The sequence below is a fragment of the Wolffia australiana genome, chromosome 18, assembly GCF_029677425.1.
Source record: "Wolffia australiana isolate 7733 chromosome 18, ASM2967742v1".
NCBI lineage: Eukaryota > Viridiplantae > Streptophyta > Magnoliopsida > Alismatales > Araceae > Wolffia > Wolffia australiana.
The window spans coordinates 5,817,741-5,839,995 of NC_135852.1; the positions used below are offsets into that span (position 1 = coordinate 5,817,741).

The 22,255-nt window shown below is 45.6% G+C and overlaps 2 protein-coding genes across 2 annotated transcripts; both read left to right on the forward strand.

Moving 5' to 3' along the window:
• The first annotated feature begins 4,288 nt into the window (after nucleotides 1-4,288).
• LOC144715139 (ATP-dependent zinc metalloprotease FTSH 1, chloroplastic-like) lies at nucleotides 4,289-8,415 on the forward strand. Its single transcript, XM_078590033.1, has 5 exons — nucleotides 4,289-5,663; nucleotides 6,499-6,745; nucleotides 6,868-7,051; nucleotides 7,824-7,995; nucleotides 8,071-8,415. Exons 1-5 carry the CDS (start codon nucleotides 4,347-4,349, stop codon nucleotides 8,290-8,292), a joined length of 2,142 nt encoding a protein of 713 aa, XP_078446159.1. The 5' UTR covers nucleotides 4,289-4,346; the 3' UTR covers nucleotides 8,293-8,415.
• Nucleotides 8,416-11,192: 2,777 nt separating this feature from the next.
• LOC144714809 (uncharacterized) lies at nucleotides 11,193-13,692 on the forward strand. Its single transcript, XM_078589604.1, has 6 exons — nucleotides 11,193-11,231; nucleotides 11,362-11,634; nucleotides 11,721-12,344; nucleotides 12,488-12,770; nucleotides 12,822-13,297; nucleotides 13,411-13,692. The coding sequence occupies exons 1-6, from the start codon at nucleotides 11,193-11,195 to the stop codon at nucleotides 13,690-13,692; spliced, it is 1,977 nt and encodes a 658-aa protein (XP_078445730.1).
• Nucleotides 13,693-22,255: the final 8,563 nt, after the last annotated feature.

Below are 22,255 nucleotides of genomic sequence, written 5' to 3' on the forward strand. Positions count from 1 at the left end.
ACTATCAGGGTGAGTAGACAAGGAAGAAACATTCAATAGAGAGAGAGGTTTTGATGGGAGAAATTTTTTATTTACGCTGGATGAATACTAAAGGACCCCTTTTTCTTGCAATAAATGCCACACAGAGAGTGAGGCTCAACTTTTCAAGCTTTGAATTTTTTTACCCTGACCAGTCAACATTTGTGTTTGCATCGACGTGTCCCATGACACATGGCGGCGCTTCTAAATGTGGCGTGGATATGTACACGTGGCGCGTATGTGCCACATTTTTATTAGATTATAAAGGGAATGTGTTGGAGGTGATGCCCACCACGTCAGCTGTGACATAGTTATTATTAAAGATATTTAAATAATATTCTGTTATTATTCTTTTTTGTCATCTTCCCATGTTGATACATGGCGCAACGAGAGCTGTCCATTGCGTATGATGAGGAAAAATATCAAATAATCATCACATTACCTTTAACAATGAGAGAAAACTCTAATGGAATGATATGTGGTGCTGACGAGGATAAGGAGAGAAAAATATTATGATTAAATCAACTAGGAATCATCCAACTTCCGAGCTTGATATCTGAGGATTCAAAACTCTGGTTGAGCTGAAATTTTAATGGTAGCTTTGACTTTATGTCCTCTATCCATTCATATGGCTTGATCTATTATAAATCCCATGACCTTTGAGAAAAAAATCTTCGAGCTCACTCCCTCCTAGAGAGGCAGATTGAAAGAAAGTGAAGTTTTGAAGGTGCAGCAAGGGTGTCTTGGTGCCTCTAGTGCTTGGAGAGGTTCAACACAAAAGTGGGGAGGTTGATCTTCATCAGGAAGATGCCTCAATCCAGATGGAATACAGGGATCTAAGATTAATCTCTTGCCTTACATTGACTCTTCTTCAACACATTTAGGTAGTTCAGTTATCATCATCATCCATCACCGATACTCATCCACTTCCATCCTCACTCATTATCATTATTATCTATCTTCATCTACCATTCATTTCACGTGTCCCCTACACCGTTACGTCTCATCACCAACCTCTCTCCTTTCATTTAAGAAAATATATTTCACTATCTCCCCCATTTTAATCATCAATCTATCTCATTCTCACTACCCCTACTACCACATCTTACACCATCATCTTCGTCCCTTCTCATCTCTCCATAATCCAATATTCTATAAAACCCTAAGTTAGTAAACCCAAATTATTAATCCCTAAAGCTATTACTTCTTGTCATTTACTCTAACCTCCTCTCAGGCATCCATTCACGTTTACCTTGATCCTCTCATCCTGCTCAATGATAAAGTAGTAATACTAGCACAATACTCTTCTATCATCTTAAACTACTACTTCCTCTATTTTTATTACTATTACCCAATCACTACCTCGTACGCTATATGTAACTCTTCTCACCTTCTTGAATTCACTCCATTGAGAGAGTTCCTTCCCTAACATTCGTTCCTTGTGGAGAGAAACCATATTTATTGACTAAATAATAAAATTATTTTACTAATAAAGTTAAATTTTTTATTAATTAAACTAAACTTCATAACAATGTGTTTTTATCCTAATTTTGCGTTTATCACGCATCAAGTCTAACTGAATGATGATTAGGTTTTAAACATTAACCTAAGACTAAATCATTTGAGAGTCTCACGTAGATGAAGGATTATACATATACATCAAGCGATAATGGTAATTGTTCGATGAAAGAGTTCAAATACTATTTTGTATCTTTTCGAATGTACGGTGTAGCTTGTCATTCCACGACTTGGAAACTTAACCTATCTATTGGGTTCAATAAATTCTTAGTTAATCTATATGATGATATAGTTAATTAATAGGGGTCTTCGATAATTTTTGTTGGGTAACTAAATTTATTAACTAGAATGTTACATTGGCCTAGAGGGTCACACACATAAGATTATGGGTCATTGGTGGAAATACGTTTACTTAATTAAGTTTTGTGAAAAATTTTAAGTAAAGTATAAATGAGGTAGGGACACTTTCTTCTTCAGGAACCCCATGAAGATATAGCTGGGAACCCCCACTTTCTTCTTCCTCAGATTCTCCATTCATCCAAGAAGAGTCTCTTCATGATGAAAAGTTCTACAAGTGTTTTAAAACAATATTTGGGGAAGGAGAAGTGAAAATTCTAGAGCACATTGATTTCATGGATACTTCTAGGGAATAGCAACATGAACGGCTTCAGAAGAATTTCCAAGAGAGCAAGGCAAGGGTGAAACAAGCCCCCAACAATGTACACTTCATGTGTTGCACTTTAGAGATCCATAGCATTTGGTGCAAGAAAAAAAATTCTCTAGCATTCAATCAAAGCAACATAACCAAAAAGTAGGGGCACCAAGACAAACGATGGGTTCTCTTATAGAAGATGTTTGCAAAATTGATCCGAACGAATGCTTGAATGACATTATACCTAAATGTCAACCAGGTTGATTCATGTCACACTTGTATATGTGCTTTCTTGACCTGAGAAATAAAGGATATCTTTTGCATGGATGGCTATGTTTTGACTAAGACATAGAAGTCTCTAATGAAGGGATTCACAGATGTCTTAGCTTAACTAAAGCAATAAATACATGAAAGCGATTAAGTGGTCAAGATGGGATCTCCCTTGGTGCTCCATTGTTGTGGCAAAGGACTTCATTACATCATCTTCATTAGGTTGTCTCATCTTACAATGGGGGAAAGAGATCCCATTTTAAGGACTCAACTATCTTTGTGAAATTCTCTGTGGACCCTAGTTAAGACAAGTTGGAATTCCATGCTAAGGAACTTGTAGGTCATAATCAAAGTACAACCATTCATCCACAAGACATCATAAGTGTCTTAGGTCAAAGGACTACTAAAACAACCATAATATGAATCAACCTGATTGACAATGTAGTATAATATTATTCATAGATTTAGGTTCTGATTTTAATCAGACGAAGAAAGCTTGCTTGAAACACTGTTAGGTGGGCGACAGGGGAGGAAAGTGCCAGCTTTGCGTCCTGACAAGGCATGTAGTGGTTACGATGAATGATATGTGATTTTATGAGTGTTTAGGAGCAACGTAAACACTATCCAATTATTTCAGAATATAAAATGAAAATGAGCGGGTGACAAAATAAATGGAGATGAAGATTCACTTAAATCAGTATGCTAAATAACACCCACTATATTTCTTATTATCTCCATATTAATGACTATGAGATCAACCATACTTCTCACATGAGTGAATATTTCAATGCCCTTCTTGAATGTCCTTGGAATAGGAATAGCTAGAAAACCTGCTTAAAAGGTAGTGATCTCATCATAATTTTCTTAGTCAGATCATGTTTTCATTGGGTTCATTATAAGCATCATACGGTCATTATTGTTGATATATATTGCATTGATGAACACTGAACATGATATCAGATGCGTGATTGGCTTGTCAGCCACATATATTTCCATTAAAAGATTAGTTGTTTCTTTATGTTGAAAAATATATAGTTGACACATCATTTAATGTGGACAGTTTTTTTCTTAGTTCTAGATTTTAATCCCGTTTTGATTGAAAGCCCAAAAACTAGTAACGTGATTGTTTCATTCTAAATCAATATAAAATTGCCAACAAGTGGGCATTAAAATTCGGTTTTTTCATGCTTTAACTCTTATTTGCACAAAACCATGTAAGTAAAATATTTAGCTCTTATACGTAACACATGTCAGAGCTTTACTCTACAAAATAACTCGAATTCTTTTAATCAGTTATACACTGCCCCAAATAATCCACGAAGCCCAACTAATTCAAAAAAACATTAGTTTATATAATGTGTTGCTCATCTGCTCTGTTTGAGGCATCGCCATAATGATCTGAGATAGGTCAAGTTTCATCAGCCAATTATAAAACCAACCATACGATGACATCTAAATACAGACTACTGATCAATCAAAACCATTAACATAAACTCAGTACTCTATACACCGTTGCAAAACCCAGCAGTCATCTACACCTCAGATCTCATTTCCCATCTGTACAGATATTCCTCATGGTTGTACCGTGCAGCACTTACTGTTTATTTGGAATAAGATTTGGTCCGTTATTAAGTGGGTCTACAGAACCCAGTCCAAAACGGGACCAGGCCCACCGGTCCAGGACACTTCATCCCGTCCAGAACTTTCTCCCATAATATCCAACAAGATTCTTCCCCTCCAATGGCGGTACAGATTATCCGGGCAACGTTGCACCACGTAGGAGAAGAGATAACCAGGACCTAGAACACCAGGCCCCACTCCCACCCAAGTTCTACTCCTTCCCAACACCCCGCAGAAAAAATCACAACAAGATTTCTCACAAAAATCCATGGCGTCGACGAGCCACACCATCGCGGCGGCGCCGACGATCTACGGCGGCAGAAAGCCGGCGGCGCTGCCATCCCTCCCTTCACCGACCCTTCTCCGCTTCAACGGCGGCTCCACTCGGCGATTCCGTTTCCTGCCTAAGCCTATCCGATCTCTCCTCCTCCCGTCTTCTTCTTCTTCTTCTTCCCCGGCCCAGAACGCGGCCATGGCAGCGATCTTCTTCTCCGCCGTGTCCTCTTCCCCCGCCTTCGCCATCGACACCGCACCACCACCGCCGCCACCGGTCGAGGCCGCGGCCACCGTGCAAGCTAACAATCCCTTCTCGCAGGCCATTCAAACCGCGCCCAAGCCGCAGGCCAACGCCGTGGACCTCCCCGAGAGCTCCCAATGGCGATACAGCGAGTTCCTCAACGCGGTGAAGAAGGGAAAGATCGAGCGGGTGCGCTTCAGCAAGGACGGCAGCGTTTTGCAGCTGACCGCCGTCGACGGGCGGCGCGCCTCCGTCGTCGTGCCCAACGACCCCGACCTGGTAGACATCCTCGCCATGAGCGGAGTCGACATCTCCGTGTCTGAAGGTGAGCAAGGGAACAACCTCCTGGCTTTCATCGGCAACCTTCTCTTCCCCGTCCTCGCCTTCTCCGGGCTGTTCCTCCTCTTCCGGCGAGGCCAGGGCGGCGCGGGGCCGGGCGGGCCAGGTGGACTCGGCGGCGGACCCATGGACTTCGGCCGGTCCAAGTCCAAGTTCCAAGAGGTGCCCGAGACGGGGGTCACCTTCACTGACGTCGCGGGAGCCGATCAAGCCAAGCTTGAGCTGCAGGAAGTGGTGGACTTCTTGAAGAACCCGGATAAGTACACTGCTCTCGGAGCGAAGATTCCAAAGGGGTGTTTGCTGGTCGGTCCGCCTGGCACGGGGAAGACGCTTCTGGCTCGGGCCGTGGCTGGAGAGGCCGGGGTGCCCTTCTTCTCTTGCGCTGCTTCAGAGTTCGTGGAGTTATTTGTTGGCGTGGGGGCTTCCAGGGTCAGGGATTTATTCGAGAAGGCGAAGGCCAAGGCTCCTTGCATTGTTTTTATCGATGAGATTGACGCGGTTGGGAGGCAGAGGGGTGCGGGGCTTGGCGGGGGGAATGATGAGAGAGAGCAGACGATTAATCAGCTTCTTACGGAGATGGATGGGTTCTCTGGGAATACGGGTGTCATCGTCCTCGCCGCTACCAACCGGCCTGATGTTCTTGATTCTGCCCTCCTTCGCCCCGGTAGGTTCGACAGGCAGGTCACCGTTGATCGCCCCGACGTCGCCGGCAGAGTGAAGATTCTCCAGGTCCTCTCTCTCTCTCTCTCTCTCTCTCTCTCTCTCTCTCTCTCTCTCTCTATCACTTTCTCTCTTTTTGTTGCCTCTCTGTTTCTCATCTTCTTTACTGCACTTCGTCTCTGTCTCTCTCGCTCTCTCTTCTCCTCTACCCTTCTCTCACTCTGTTTCTAATCTTCTTTACTATTCTCTCTCCCTCCCTCTCTCTCCCTTCTCCTGTACTCTACTATCTCTCGCTCTGTTTAACTTCTTTACGGTGTCCTCTCTGTCTGTCTCTCTCCCTCTCTCTCTTCGTCTCTGCTCAAATACTCTCTCTCTTCTTTTCTGCTCAACTCCTCTCTCTCTCTCTACTTCTCTGCTCCACTCCTCTATCTGTCTCTCTCTTTTCCATCTCCTCCCTCCACTTCGCTCTCGCTCTGCCTCTCATACTCTCTGCGTGCTCTCTTTATCTCTTATTCTTTGTAGTCTCTTTCTTCCTCTACTCAAGTACTCAAGTCCGCTCTCTCTTGTATCCTTCTCTACTCAAGTCCTCTCTCTCTCTTCTATCCTTCTCTACTCAATCCCTCTCTCCCTTCTATCCTTCTCTACTCAAGTCCTCTCTCTTTTCTATCCTTCTCTACTCGGGCCCTCTCTCTCTTCTATCCTTCTCTACTCAAGTCCCCTCTCTCTTCTTCTCAAGTCAACTCTTTCTCTATTCTTCTCTACTCAACTCGTCTCTCTCTTCATTTCTCTATGTTCACTCTCTCCTTCTCTACTGTACTCTCTCTCTCTCTATATATATATATATCAATAGATCAATATATCATCTATTCACCTAAGTTGAAGTTTCCGAGATGGGTCTGCGCAGGTGCACTCCAGAGGGAAGGCACTGGCCAAGGATGTGGACTTTGAGAAGATCGCAAGGAGGACGCCAGGATTCACCGGCGCTGACCTGCAGAACCTGATGAACGAGGCGGCGATCCTCGCGGCGAGACGGGACCTGAAGGAAATCAGCAAGGATGAGATATCCGACGCCCTGGAGAGGATCATCGCCGGCCCAGAAAAGAAGAACGCCGTCGTCTCGGAGGAGAAGAAGAAGCTCGTCGCCTATCACGGTATTCATTCCTCTATGTTGAGAAGAGAAGTAACGTACTTGCTATGAGCTTTCGCTTTTAGCACAGTGGTAAGCATTCCAATTCGAACACCCTTCACCGGAATACTCCTTGTGGAATTGCAGAGGCAGGGCATGCTCTCGTTGGAGCGCTCATGCCGGAGTACGACCCTGTTGCCAAGATCTCCATCATCCCTCGCGGGCAGGCCGGCGGGCTTACCTTTTTCGCCCCCAGCGAGGAGAGGCTTGAGTCCGGGCTCTACAGCCGCAGCTACCTGGAGAACCAAATGGCCGTGGCCCTCGGTGGAAGGTCAGGTTCTAAACCATGGCAACCAGCCTTATGTTAAAACCAAAAGCTAGAGCTGATACCTAGGCCGCTACTTTATTTCTTAACACAGTCCAAAACTATAGCTTTCTCTCTGGAATCCATGACTACCGAGTACATCTTAGGATCAAAAGCTATAGACGATAGCAAGGACGCTACTGTATTTCTTAACACAGTCCAGGCTATAGCTTTATCTCTAGAAATTATGACAACGAGCTATGTCTACGGATCGAAAGACATCGCTGATATCAAGGAAAGCTAATTTATTCTTAACGCAGTTCAAGCTATAGCTTTCTCTCTAGAAGCCATGACAACTAGCCATGCCTTAGGATCAAAAGCCATAGCTGATAATTAAGGAAAGCTACTTTATTTCTTAACATAGTTCAAGCTATAGCTTTCTCTCTAGAAGCCATGACAACCAGCCATCCCTTAGGATCAAAAGCCATAGCTGATATCAAGGAAAGCTACTTTATTTCTCAACACAGTCCTAGCTGTAGCTTTCTCTCTTGAAACCATGACGACCAGCCATATCTTAAGATCAAAAGCTATAGATGATAGCAAGAGATCTATTTTGTTTACAAACACAGTCTAAGCTGTAGCTTTCTCTCTATAAACCATGACAACAGGCCATCTGTTTCGATAAAAAGCTATAGCTGATAGAAAGGGAGATACCTTTTTTTTCTTAACACAGTCCAAGGTGTAGATTTTTATCAGGAAACCAGGGAAATTACTGAAAATGCGCCAACGTGAATTTCAGAGTGGCTGAGGAGGTAATATTCGGCCTGGAGAACGTCACCACAGGTGCTTCGAACGACTTCATGCAAGTCTCGAGGGTGGCAAGACAGATGGTGGAGAGGTTTGGCTTCAGCAAGAAGATTGGCCAGGTCGCCATTGGCGGCCCAGGAGGAAACCCATTTCTGGGACAGCAGGTAGTACTTAAAGAACATTGATTTCTCCTTTGTTCAGCATTTTGTGACGCCCTGGTGCTCTAAATTTCTACGCAGATGTCGTCTCAGAAGGACTATTCCATGGCGACTGCGGACGTTGTCGACGCCGAGGTGCGAGAGCTTGTGGAGACAGCCTACGCGCGTGCCAAGCACATCATCACTTCTCAGATTGACATACTTCACAAGCTAGCACAGCTCCTCATCGAGAAGGAGACTATTGATGGGGAGGAGTTTATGAGCCTCTTCATCGACGGCAAGGCAGAGCTCTTCGTTTCTTGAGAACGGGCCTCTTGTATTTGCCCTGAATATCCCTGTAATTTTCCTCCATCGGCAGATATCGTTATGTGTAAATGTTTACGAAGACAGTTAAATAAATAACGTGGTGGCCGATGTCGTGAGCAATATACTTTTCATTCTTTTCCCGTTGAGATGCAGATCATTAGTGTCGTTGTCGTGAGCAATATACTTTGCATTATTTTCCCGTTGAGATCCAGATCATTAGTATATTTGAACTGAATCTTGTAGGGAGCAACCACCTCTAAATTAAGATAAAGCCCTGCAAAGGAACTTCCATTGTTCATGCATTTTTTCTGTCTCATGTTATCAATTATCTATTTTGCAACAGGATTTGTGAGAGGTGTTAGATCAGTTTGAAACACGTTTTGCTAAAGATGATGATAATCAAACGTCGAATTTATCAACTCTATTATGACATCTTTCCTCATGTCTGATGTGCGAAACATACATTCCTTTATAGTTCCATACTAGTTATTTGAGTTTTTTCTCAACTTGTACCAGAAAGTCCCATTCCTCCATAAAACCATGCGATGTAACCCTTCAGGATATAATTTAAAATTTCATTTCTTTCAACACATTTCTTCCATTTGAATTCTCCCTACTTCAAGAGGTATCGTGTACTTAAGGGTTTAATGGATTTAGTAACTCGTTCTATGGATTAATGCCAAAGATTCTTCTAGCAGAGCCAAACTTTCTGGATTTCGGGGCATGCTTTGCAATTTTAACTTTCCTATAGCAAAATTAGTCTTATAACTTTGTGGTCAGTTTAGGAGAAAATGACATGTAAGCTACCAAGTATGTTCCGCACTAAAAGCACATCTGCATGGTTCATTGATGCACATTGCATCGATGTAACCTTTTGCTTCACTCTCTACACATTTTGCTTCATCAGGTTCTATGTTACCTTTTGGATTCATGTGTGATTATTCAAATATTTTTGTATATATTCTATTTTTTTGGAATGTAGGTGCCTGGATAAAGGAATATCCAGAGTTTCTTTATCTTTAGAGAAACAAATCGAGCGTATAGTTGAAAATAAAATTCCCTCATGTTCAGCTGTGAATAAAATTATTGAATATGAAGTTACTTGGCATTCTAGTAAGTTCCAACAATGCATTATGCTGACCTAGAAATTCACAAAAATGATACCATATAATAGAACTAATCAAAACCCAATGACAACATAATACTGAATAAATGGAATGAGGAAGGTTTCAGGAAAAAATTTATAATAAGAAACAATTATTCCACGATGAACATATCATTCCATAATATCCAATAAGTATCAACCGTGGCAAACAAAAAGTATTTTCTTCATAAATACCTAGACTTAATGACAAATTATCATATTTTCCAGTCATACATAAAAAGATTCTTTTGTTCTTATTGATGTCATGCTTATTAATTTCTTTAACTAAAAGTTTCAATGAAGAAAGATTTTCTCAACGCACTACCTCATTAAAAATTATATAGTTTACTAAAGATCTCAATGGTGCATTTAACATTACACATATTAATCATTTTTTATTTACTGAATAGAAATAAAATCATTTCATGTTATATTTTTTATTTTTAAAATTAGATTTAAGTGATGAAATAAATAAGAATATTTAAAATTTATATTTATAAAATATTTATTTTTTAAAAATAAGTCACATAAGACCTCATGATGGAAATGAATGAAACTTCTTTCAATTTAATATTTCTAATTTAGCCTTTTCAGAAAAAAATTGAACCATCTTCTGGTATATAGTTTTTGTCTTGATTCAACATCAGTAATTTAAAAAAAATTAATTGATTAGAAAAAAATTTAATCCACTTTTGGATACATTTATAAACATATGAATTGTGTTCACATTGAGAATTTTGTACATGGTGCACATGTATGATGTTTAATTTTGATAATAATGTAAGATATCTTTATCACAATTTCTGATCAACGATTCAATATTTCTAATTTGATTTTATTTTTTGATTAAAAAAACTTTCAACTAGGGAGAAGTGTTCAATTTTATATTATGTTAAACTATAATAACACCCCAATCCAGAAAAGAGAACAAAGTTTCATTAAATGAAATATTTTAAGTGAAAAACATTTTATCACCGTTATGGAGAATATTTCGTAATATATCTTTGACAATTATATCCAAAGTTCATTACTAACTGTACTTTGACACATTCATTATTAGATAAAATGAGAACAAATAATTTAACAACAAAGCTATAGATGTTATGTGATGAAATCCAAAAATAATTAAAACTATAATATATGAGACTTAAAGAAATATAATAAAACACTGAAATTAGAAATAACTGATTAGATAAAAATTTAAGAATGTTCATAAATATATTTTAAAATAGTATAAAATTTTCATCAATTTTATTGGAGTGCGTTAAGCAAAAAAAATGATAAAGATGAATAAATGTATTTTACTTTTCTATTTATTATCTGCCTACTCAGCTCCCAAGAGTGTGTTACCTTTTTATTGGACTTCAAAGTTCAATGCACTAACCACCTGGTGTATGTAGTAAAGTTTCATGAAAAAATAGTATATTTTATGGATGCTCAAGTCAATCAAGATATGATAAATACTTTCTTATCGCACATTGGCAACATTAATCCCCTGAAATATATCATGATTATATAAGGATATCACAGAAAACAAATACACAAAAATTGTAGTCATTTCGAGGGCACCATTGATTCATAAATAAAAATATTTAACTCTTTATCTAGATTCATGTTCCACTGGAATGTCCTTTTCAATTATAATTTTTAGAGTATTAGTGTTAGAGTTTTCTCTCTCCTCACTCTCTCCTCTCTCTCTCTCTAGTGGGCTCCCCCCACTATTATGTAATCCCTATAAGTACCTCCCCACGTTATGGGGAGGACAGATCATAGAGAAACCCTAGCCGTTAAGGCATTTTCCATCGGGTTCTCTCTCTATCTCTTCGATCCCCCTCTCTCTCAATCAACTTGGTATCAGAGCTGATTGAGAGAGGATCGATCATCGCCGGCGGCTCCTGCATCATCTCCTCCGCCATCTACAGCGCCGTCCATCGTCTCCGCCGCCCATCTGCAGCGCCGCCATCTGCAGCGCCGCCAATCTGCAGCGCCGGTTCCTGCAGCGTCGCCTATCTCCGCTGGTATCTGCATCGTCTCTGCGTCCTACTTGGTGCATCGTCTCCGGTATCTGCATCGCCTTCGCCGGTATCTGCATCGTCTTCGCCGCCGGTCCATCGCTGCCGTCGCTGGTTCATCTGCTGCCGCCGGTTCACTTCCAGCCGCCGTCGGTTCCTTCTCTGGTGGGAGTTGACTTGCTGGTCAACCCTCTTATCTTCTCTCCCCTCGCCGATCAGCCAATATGGCCGAGTCAACCGCGATCTCATCCTCCTCCGTGGCCACGTAGTCGTCATCGGGCCCGCCTCCTCATCCAGGGAAGCACTCCATCGTGACCGCTCTCACCAAGCCAGCATATGTCTTCGACGGGTCAAACTATGGACCATGGAGGGGCGCCTTCCTAGAGTTCCTCAACGCTCACAGCCTTCGGCATCATCTAACCGATCCTCCTCCCGAGGAATCGGATCCAGAGTACCCGGAGTGGAGCAGGCTGGAGTCCGCAGTATGTTCATGGCTTATTTTGAGTGTGGTGACTCATATCATGGAGCCACTCAGTATGACTCGTCCTGCCCAGGCTCTGTGGCTCAAGTTGGAGACGATGTACGCCAACAAGAGCAACGTGAGCAGGACCAATCGTCTGTATGAGGAGCTATTTGCTTGTCGCCAGGGGACCCGGAGCCTACAGAGCTATTACGGGGCATTCGAGGCCATCTTCACTAATCTCGACGTCTATCAGCCTTTGATTCTGGACCTCGATGTATTGACTCGCTACCGCGACGAGCTACGAGCTGGAGCATTTCTCAGCGGATTACGTCCAGAGCTGGCCGATATGATATTCGAGGACAGGTACTTGGTGGACCCCGAGTATTGCCCACAGAGGAGATTTTCGCAGCCGCACTTCGAGTGCAGGACAGTCTGCCCCCTTCCCTGACAGCGCAGCCCAGTGAGACCTCGGCTCTCATTGCATCAGGAGGAGCTCCCAAGGCATCCGGGAAGGGCGCGACATCCGGGAAGACCCGGAACTCCTATCCACCCTGCAAATATTGCGGGAAACAGTCTCATCCATCTGAGAAGTGCTGGAAGGAGTTTGGGAAGCCCTCTTGGGCTCTGGTTGCCACTGGAGGTAAGGCATCTCCGACCTCATCTAGCGCTGGCGGATCCTCCTCGACCACTTCCTCGGCTGCGGGTACGGTCAGCCTCGCACTATCTCCCTCGGAGCTGGCCTACATTCAAGCGTCACGGGCCTCATCACCCTATCCGACCCCGGCGCCCTCCGCCAGCCTCGCGTCACTGGCTAGCAGCTTAGCCTCATATGCCGGGGGACGTGGATCCTTTCCAGGTACGCCATCTGTCCCTGCTCCTCTAAATACTTCTTGGGTTATTGACTCAGGGGCATCCTCCCATATGACCGGTTCCCCATCTATCCTCACCTCCTATCGTCCCGAAACCTCCCTTCCTGATGTCCGTATTGCTGATGGACGATCTTGTCTCGTCCTTGGATCTGGCCGGTCCCATGCCACCTCTTCCCTTTGCAGAATGTCCTGTATATCCCTGACTTCCCTACGAACCTGCTGTCCATCAGTGCGATCACTAAGGCACTCCACTGTGGTGTATTCTTCTTTCCTCATCACTGCATCTTCCAGGATCTCGGTTCGGGCCAGAGGATTGGACTGGGCCGTGAGAATGGACGCGGCATCTACGAACTGGTGGCTGACTCTCCCTCTTCGGGACTTCAAGCCCTTTTTGCACTTTCTGCTTCTTCTAGTTCTCTTAATGACTCCTTTTTGTGGCACTGCTGGTTGGGGCATCCCAGTTTTGGAAAGCTCAAAGAAACCTTACCATGGTTACACTTATCTGATTTTCATTGTGAGTCTTGCGAACTAGGGAAGCACCATCGCTCATCATATCCATCGCGCACGGGACCACCCTCCCATCGTCCGTTCGATTTGGTCCACTGTGATGTCTGGGGCCCCGCACAGGCTCCATCCCCAACCGGAGGGAGATACTACATTGTGTTTGTCGATGATTACACACGGGCGAGTTGGACATACATTCTAAAGAGTCGGAAGGAGGTTCTCTCTCGTGTCCAGCACTTCCTCATTGAGATCATTACCCAGTATGACACGAAGGTGAAAGTCCTCCGCACGGACAATGCGCTTGAGTTCACTCAGAAGGCGATTGAGGAGCTCTGCCTAACCCACGGCATAGTTCATCAGACTACCTGCCCGTACACCTCGCAGCAGAATGGAGTCGCAGAATGAAAGCATCGGCACCTCCTGGAAATGGTACGCACATTGCTACTTACTATGAAGGTGCCTCAGTACCTCTGGTCTGATGCAGTACTGACCGCCACTTACTTGGTGAACCGACTTCCCTCTGCTGCTCTCGGGGGTGACATTCCCATTCAGAGACTGACACCCGAGGTCGATCTCTTCTCTCTACCCCCGAGGGTGTTCGGCTGCACGGCATTTGTTCAGGATCATACGCCGGGACTCTCCAAGCTGGCTCCTCGCGCGCAAAAAGGTGTGTTTGTCGGATACGCTCGGACTCAGAAGGGATATCGCGTGTACTTTCCCGATCGCCACCACTATGTTACCTCTGCTGATGTGACGTTTCATGAGGACGTGCCCTACTTTGCCCCTACTCAGTCTAATGGTGACATCTCCTCGCCCGCACTATCTTCCTTACCCTCTTCCCTTCCTGTATCCGACACCATTATTCCCGCCCTTCCTCCTTCCCTCTCGGCGCCTCTGCCCGCTACGTCCTCCACCCCTGCACCACTACCCTCCGACCTATCATCAAAACCATCTCCACCTTCCCTGTCATCTCCATTGCCCCCATCGCCTCCGGTTTCCTCGCCTCCACCACCGCCTCCTTCTCCTCTCCCACGCTCCGATCTCGACATCCCTATTGCCCATCGCAAGGGCACTCGGCAGTGCACGCAGCATCCCATTTCAAACCATGTCTCCCCGGCCCGCCTCTCTCCCTCCTACCAGTCCTTTGCCCTTGCCGTCCTAACTGAGTCGATTCCCAAGTCGTATGTAGAGGCTTTGCAGGTTCCGGCGTGGAAAGCGGCGATGGACGCGGAGTATGCTGCCTTCATCCAGCGGGAGACCTGGACATTGGTTCCTCGTCCTACTGATGCCAATGTCGTCTCCTGCAAGTGGGTGTACTCCCTCAAGTACAATCCGGATGGCTCCATCGCTCGCTACAAGGCGCGCCTCGTGGCTCGCGGCTTCTCTCAGGCTTATGGTCTTGACTATCATGAGACGTTCTCTCCTGTGGCGCGCCTCAGCTCTATTCGTGTTCTCTTCTCCATCGCTCTGGATCAGTCCTGGCCTCTCCATCAGCTGGATGTCTCCAATGCCTTTCTTTACGGAGACTTGGACGAGCAGGTGTTCATGGAGCAACCTCCTGGGTATGTTGCTCAGGGGGAGTCGTCTGAGGTATGTCTCCTCAAGAAGGCCATCTATGGTTTGAAGCAAAGCCCTCGCGCATGGTTCCACAAGTTCTCCCAGCTACTTTTCTCTTATGGCTTCGTCTCCACCGTCTCAGATCCTACCGTTATGCGGAAACGCACCCCGCATGGATGTGTTGTCCTAGCCGTATATGTCGATGACATCATCATTACTGGTAGTGATGAAGCCGCGGTTGCTGCAACCAAGGCGCATCTGTCTCAGCACTTCGTGACACGGGATCTGTCTCCACCCAGGTACTTCCTCGGACTTGAGATTGCTTATCGTCAGGGGCAGATGGCCATCTGCCAACGGAAGTACGCACTTGACCTACTGGAGGAGACAGGGATGTTGGGGTGCAAGCCGGCCTCTTCGCCTATGGATTTGAATGTTGACTGGTGGAACAATGCCACGACACTTCTTGAGGACACATGACTCTATCATCGACTTGTGGGGAAGCTGATTTTCCTCACGATGACTCGCCCGGACATCTCCTATGCGGTTAGCGTGTTGAGCCAGTTCATGCAGGCCCCCCGTTCTATCCATCTTGAGGGAGTCTACAGGATTCTGGCGTATATCAAGAGAGCTCCTAGGAAAGGTCTACTATATCGACGACAGGGTCATCTGCGCATCGAGGCCTACTCTGACTCCGGATATGCGGGCGACAAGGAGGACCGGAAGTCTCATGGTGGATATGCCACTAATGTTGGGGGTAACCTGGTTACCTGGCGATCCCAGAAGCAGTCTATCGTATCGCGCTCTAGTGCAGAAGCCGAGTATCGAGCCATGGCAGACACCACGGCAGAGATGTTATGGCTGCGTTCACTCCTCACCGAGCTTGGCTTTCCGCCCGAAGAGCCAATGAAGATGTATTGTGATAACATGGCTGCTACCTTCATCGCTAGTAATGCGACGTTCCATATGAGGACGAAGCATATTGAGATCGATTGCCACTTCATCCGACAGTACATCGTGAACGGTACCATCTGTACCCCACACGTTGCTTCCGCTCATCAGTTGGCAGACATCTTCACCAAGGCCCTACCTGGACCGGAATACGAGACCATGGGATCCAAGCTGGGCATGTTTGATCTCCACGCTCCAGCTTGAGGGCGAGTGTTAGAGTATTAGTGTTAGAGTTTTCTCTCTCCTCACTCTCTCCTCTCTCTCTCTCTAGTGGGCTCCCCCCACTATTATGTAATCCCTATAAGTACCTCCCCACGTTATGGGGAGGACAGATCATAGAGAAACCCTAGCCGTTAAGGCATTTTCCATCGGGTTCTCTCTCTATCTCTTTGATCCCCCTCTCTCTCAATCAACTATAATTAATGTAGACTTTTCCATAATCAGAGAATTATTTAAATTTTTTATTGAACATATTACCAAAAAGGTAATGTGAAAATATTTGGGGTTTTGGATCTCATATTTTATTAATTATTTAATACATCAATCTTCATGATTTGCTTAAAATAAAATAGGTGTGGAAAGACATAAGCAATAATGATAATAATTCAATATACATAAAATACAAAAAATATATGCAAAAAATTACTCAAATTTATAATGGTAATTTATGGATTATAAATTTTAACAGGTATTTGCATTCACATAGTTGATAGGGTGATCAAAGATTCAACTAAAATATTAAAAATGTGTCATAAAATTGTTGAGAAGTCTTGATGGTTATTTTTGCTGTGAAATACACATATATATAATGATAAAAACATGACAGCGAACCAAATAAGAATATGGATAGATCCCTTATTTATTATCATTTGTTTAGTTGACCAAGAAAATATTTAGTTACATTGTCTTGACCCAATATAAAATTACGACTTTTCTAAAAAATTACAATAGATGTAAAATTTAAATCTTACTTTAAGAGGAATCGAGGGATGCCACAATTATTATGAGAAGAGCAGGAATATCATCTCTCTGTAGTAGTGACCACCTATGAGATTCAATAGAATTCCTTTATTCTCTAAACTTTACCTTGAGCATCCAATTGATATTATTTGTATTTTATTTTTACTTTCATCATCATTACTTTGTCATTCTCCAATGGATGAGATTTCAAGTAGACCAATAATAAGATAAAGATCATATTAAAAATAAAGTAAGGTCAATTTTTTGTTGCAGTGCATTGTGTCCTAGAGATTATTGAACTATTATAAAAATTTTAACCAGAAAATGAATACGAGAAAGAAATATTGAATCAAAATTTTTTTAGAAGGATAAAAATCATCAATAAATTATTCAGACAATTAATAAATAGGTGAAATAAAGATTAAACTGAGTTTTCCTTAGAGAGAAAAAAATACCAATATATTATTCCGAACTTAAACTAAAAAGTAATATAAATATTATTGATACGAATTATTTATTTGATGTATATGAGTTGAGTATTTGGTAAAACTCTGAAAACTGTAATTTATACTAGGATAACATGCTATTGAAACATGTAGATTGGTTTTGGAACTATAATTAACGAAGTTCATACTTAAAGTTTTGAAAATAAGTTATTTATTTATTTAGTTAAGACTGTTATTTGACTGATTTCAATTTATCAATATGGATGCAACCGCAGAACGAGTGTGATTTTTTTTCTAGATGTTTTGAATAAATACGAAATGTATTCCTAGTAAGTCGATATAGACTAGAGAAACATGGTATAAAATAATTCAGATTGCACTTAATTCTAAATCAAGTTAAATTTATTTCTCAATAGTCATTTCAATCCCATTTCAATAGGCCATATTTTTAATCGAAATGCGTTAGAAGAAAGGTAGTTCATCTTAGTTGATCAAAGAATCAATTCAAATTACTTATTTTAGATCAATATTAAATATACAAATAAGAAAGGAAAAAAATCTCTTGGCAAAAGTATATCACTATATCAAAATCCAAACATGTGACAATTACTATCTCAATCAAAATTTAATTAAATCATGAATTATTTTAGAACTCAAATATGAATTTATATATGAGATATGATGTAGATAGACATAAATTATCACGTAACTCAATGAACATACTTCTTCAACTTACCAAACATCTATCTCAGTCTTTATAATTAACTATCATAGTAAAAGTTTAAATTAAAACAATTTGATAAATTTGTAATTGAAAATAGTTTTAATGAAAAAATTCAAAATATTTTTTTGATTTAAAATATAATAATAGACCACATTATGTTACCAATTCTTACTTAATATCACGCTAAATATTCTATATCAAATTTACTTCACAATAAAATTCCAATAAATGTAAAATTTAAACATACATTCTTAATGTTAGTGAGATATATCTTGTATGGGTAATGGGCCTCTATGTTTAGCCCATTACCCTCTTATTCTCGTTTCTCTCTCCTAGGGTATATATACCCAACTCATGTACCTTCACTATTATGGGATTATTCTTCTTCTCTCAATCTCATCTTCTTCCTCCTAACCTAGGTTAGGGTTTCACATGGTATCAGAGCAAAGCTCTTGATCCAGACCTTCCTCCTTGCTTCGGCTGCCACTGTCTGCCTTGCAGACTCACCAGCCTGCTTCTCCCTTCTTTCCTTTCGGCGATCCGCCAGCGCGCCGCGCCGCTCTCCGCAGCAGCCGCTGTCTGCAGCCGCCGCCGCTTACGCAGCAGCGGCCGCCAGCCGCAGCCCTAGGCCGCGCCGCAGCCGCGCCTGCTCTCCGCAGCAGCAGCCGCCAGCCGCAGCCCTAGCCGCCCGCTCTCCGCAGCAGCCGCCGCAGCCCTAGGCGCCGCCGCCGCAGCCGCCGCCCGCTCCGTAGGCAGCAGCCGCCCGCAGCCCTAGGCCGCCGCCCTCCGCGGCAGCAGCCGCCAACCGCAGCCCTAGGCCGCCCGCGCCGCCGCCCGCTCTCCACAGCAGCCGCCAGCCGCTAGCCGCGCCGCGCCGCCGCCGCTCTCCACGTGCAGCCGCGCCCGCAGCCCTAGGCGCGCCGCGCCGCCGCCCGCTCTCGCAGCAGCAACCGCCAGCCTGCCCCTCATGTCTACTACCATCAACTCGGGTCCTCGTCGAGAACCCCGTGCAGGCTCCGTCTTCACGCGGCCGACTTCGGAGAGACCTCCCTTCTCCGAAGATCGGTCTCCCTCTTCCTCCTGCTCCAGAGTGCTGTCGCTTGAGCGCTCCTCAATTGTTGGCCTGGATCAAGTTCGTGGAGTCGACGCTCAAAGGCAGGCTTCTCCACAAACATTTGATATGCCCGCCGCTTGCCCCGACCGACCCGCACTATGGTGCCTTTGATGCTGAGCAAAATTTCATCCACTCCTGGCTGCTGAATCACACGCTGTCTACTTCGGTCTACGATAAGTTCCTCCACTTGACTACCCTGAAGGAGATTTGGGATTATGCCCACAAGTACTGTGGCCATGATGCCGACCACTGGCGCATCTTCTCGCTTGTGGAGCGTGCGAATGCTCTCCGCCAAGGGACGCTGTCCATCATGGACTACAGCTTGGCTCACAATGCCCTGTGGCGGGAGGTTGACTACTACATGCCGGTTGGTGACCCGCACGGAGTGGACCGGCGTCATGCTCTTCGTCTCCGCTTCTTGTCCTTCCTCTATCGCCTCAACCCGGAGTATGCCGAGGTGCGTCGTCGCACTTTGCACACCCGGGGCACTCTCCCGGAGTTTGATGCCGTGGTCAAGGACCTGATTGAGCTGGAGAGCAGTCTTCGCTGTGATCGTCCCGACATGGCGAACCCGGCCGACTCCACTGCATTAGTCTCCCGCTCTAGGGACTCGCCTGGGTTACTGCCGCGTCCACCGGTGCCTTCCCACTCTGCTCCCCCGGACTCGGTTGCCGACCCGCGAGACAAACTGGTTTGTACTTACTACGGTAAGCGCCGCCACACGGCGAAGCGGTGCAAGAAGAAGCAGTTTGATCTCCAAGCTGCCAAAGATGCCAAAGCTCATGTTGCGGCTGTCCCTGCCCCGGCTCTCTCCTCGACTGGCAGTGCCACCGTCACCATGGAGCAGTTACAGGCGGATCTTGCTCGGTTGTCTGCGCAGATGACCGCCCTCCAGACTCAGCCTATGGCTTCTTTCGGGACATTCGGTGCGCCTCTTGCCTCTACTTCTGATTCGTGGTATTGCGGACATACGGCTCTCACCGCTCCTCTCCTGTCGAATACCACTTGGGTGCTTGATACGGGGGCCACGGAACACATGACCCCGTTCAATCACCGGTTCGTATCTTATGAGAGGCATGGTGGGAACCGGGCTGTCCTCACTCACCCCGTTCAATCACCTCGTTCTTTGACGAAGCTTGACGCCCGTGCCCTCAAGTGCGTCTTCGTCGGCTACTCCTCTCTCCAAAAGGGGTACAAATGCTATCACCCTCCCACTCGTCGTTTCTTCGTGTCTGCCAACGTCACCTTCGCTGAGTTTCAACCTTTCTTCGCCGCCTCCTCTTCCGGCCTTCCGCTTGGCGAGGTTTCCTCATCCCCTTTGTTAGATCCCTTTCCTCCTGCTGCGTCCCCAGCCAGTCATTCCCCTACGGACGTGATTCCTCCCTCGTCGTCCCCTCCTCAGCTGTCTTCCACTTTGGACCCGAGTAACCCTCTCCTTTGCTTCCCACTCCACCCGAGTCCTTTCTTCCTGCCAGGTCGTCCTCTCCCACTTCCATTGCTTCCGCTCCTACTCCCGTTGGTTCTCCCTCTCCGTCGGCCCCCTCTAGTGCTGACGATGACTCTCTTGACTGGCTGATCGCTCTTCGCAAAGGCGTCCGCCAGTGCACCCGCACACCTCTCTACCCCCTCTCTCATTACCTCTCCTACGACCGCTTGAGTCCCTCATACCGTCTCTTCTTGACCCGCATTACTTCGGTCTCTGTCCCGCGCCACCTGGCCGATGCCCTTGCCTGTCCTCATTGGAAGGCGGCTATGGACGAAGAAATGCGGGCTCTGGAAAAAAAACCATACTTGGGACGTCGTTCCTCTCCCCCCGGGAAAGAAGGCCGTGGGGTGCAAGTGGGTTCACACCCCGAAGCACCGTGCGGATGGCTCCCTTAAGCGTCGCAAGTCTCGGCTTGTCGCTCGGGGCTTTACGCAGTCCTACGGCATCGACTATTTCGAGACCTTCTCTCCCGTGGCGAAGATGGAATCCGTCCGTCTCCTTTTGGCACTCGCCGCTCATCATGGGTGGTTGATCCGGCAGTTTGACGTGAAGAACGCCTTTCTCCACGGCGATCTTGAGGAGGAGGTCTACATGAGCCACCCCCTCGGGTATCCCCTCGGTCATCCGGGCACAGTCTGCAGATTGCAGAAGTCCTTGTATGGACTGAAGTAGTCTCCGCGGATGTGGTTTGGACGCTTCTCTTCCGTCATGCGCGCTGAAGGTTACACTCAGAGTAACGGTGATGCTACGATCTTCTTCCGTCACGGGCCGGCCGGGGTTGCCATCCTGGTGGTCTACGTCGACGACATGCTGATTACTGGCTCCGACACTACTGAAGCCTCTCGCCTCGGTCTCGCTCTTGCTCGGGAGTTTGAGATTAAGGCACTCGGCCCTCTCCGCTATTTTTTGGGCCTTGAGGTTGCCTACTCGTCTCGCGGCATCTTCCTATCTCAGCAGAAGTATGCTGTTGATCTCCTGGCACTGATGGGCATGACTGATTGCTCTCCTCTCCGGACGCCCATTGATCCCAACGTGAAGTTGGGCGAAGGGGGCGATTCTCCACCGGTCAACCCCTACCAGTACCAGCAGCTGGTGGGGAAGCTTCTGTATTTGACCCACACTCGCCCGGACATCAGCTTCGCCGTCAACCTTCTCAGCCAGTTCATGCACTCTCCGCATGAGATTCATCGCCAGGCCGCCAATCGGGTCCTTGCATACCTGAAAGGCTGCCCCGGGAAGGGCCTACTCTTCCCACGGAGCACTGACCTGACTGTGAAGGTTTATACGGATGCTGATTTTGCTGGGTCTGTCGTCGACTGCCGTTCCACCACCGGGTATTGCGCCTTCGTGTTTGGTGGCCTTGTCAGCTGGAAAAGTAGTAAGCAGGACAAGGTGTCCCGCTCCAGCGCCGAGGCAGAATTACGTGCCCTTGCCGATGGGGCGTCGGAAGGCCAGTGGATCTACGGGATCTTGTGCGAACTTCGCGTCAAGTATACCGGCCCGATTCACTTCTAGTGCGTCAACAAGTCGGCTATTGCCTTGGGCAAGAACCCTGGCCAGACTGGTCGGATCAAGCATATGGAGCGTGACCGCTACTTCTTCAAGGAGCGGATGGATGAGGGCATCTTTGACCTCTAGTTTGTTCCTTCCGCCGACCAGGCTGCAGATGTTCTGACCAAAGGCCTCTCCAACCCCCTCCTGCTACGTGCTATCTCCAAGCTCGAAATGGACGA

Coding starts and splice junctions, on each gene's coding strand:
- LOC144715139 (XM_078590033.1), top strand. CDS start 4,347: ATGGCGTCGACGAGCCACACCATCGCGGCGGCGCCGACGATCTACGGC. Junction 6,746..6,867: donor GAAGCTCGTCGCCTATCACG/GTATTCATTCCT, acceptor GTGGAATTGCAG/AGGCAGGGCATGCTCTCGTT. Junction 7,996..8,070: donor ACCCATTTCTGGGACAGCAG/GTAGTACTTAAA, acceptor ATTTCTACGCAG/ATGTCGTCTCAGAAGGACTA.
- LOC144714809 (XM_078589604.1), top strand. CDS start 11,193: ATGGGGAGGACAGATCATAGAGAAACCCTAGCCGTTAAG. Junction 11,232..11,361: donor GAGAAACCCTAGCCGTTAAG/GCATTTTCCATC, acceptor CGCCATCTACAG/CGCCGTCCATCGTCTCCGCC. Junction 12,345..12,487: donor CGCACTTCGAGTGCAGGACA/GTCTGCCCCCTT, acceptor TGCGGGAAACAG/TCTCATCCATCTGAGAAGTG.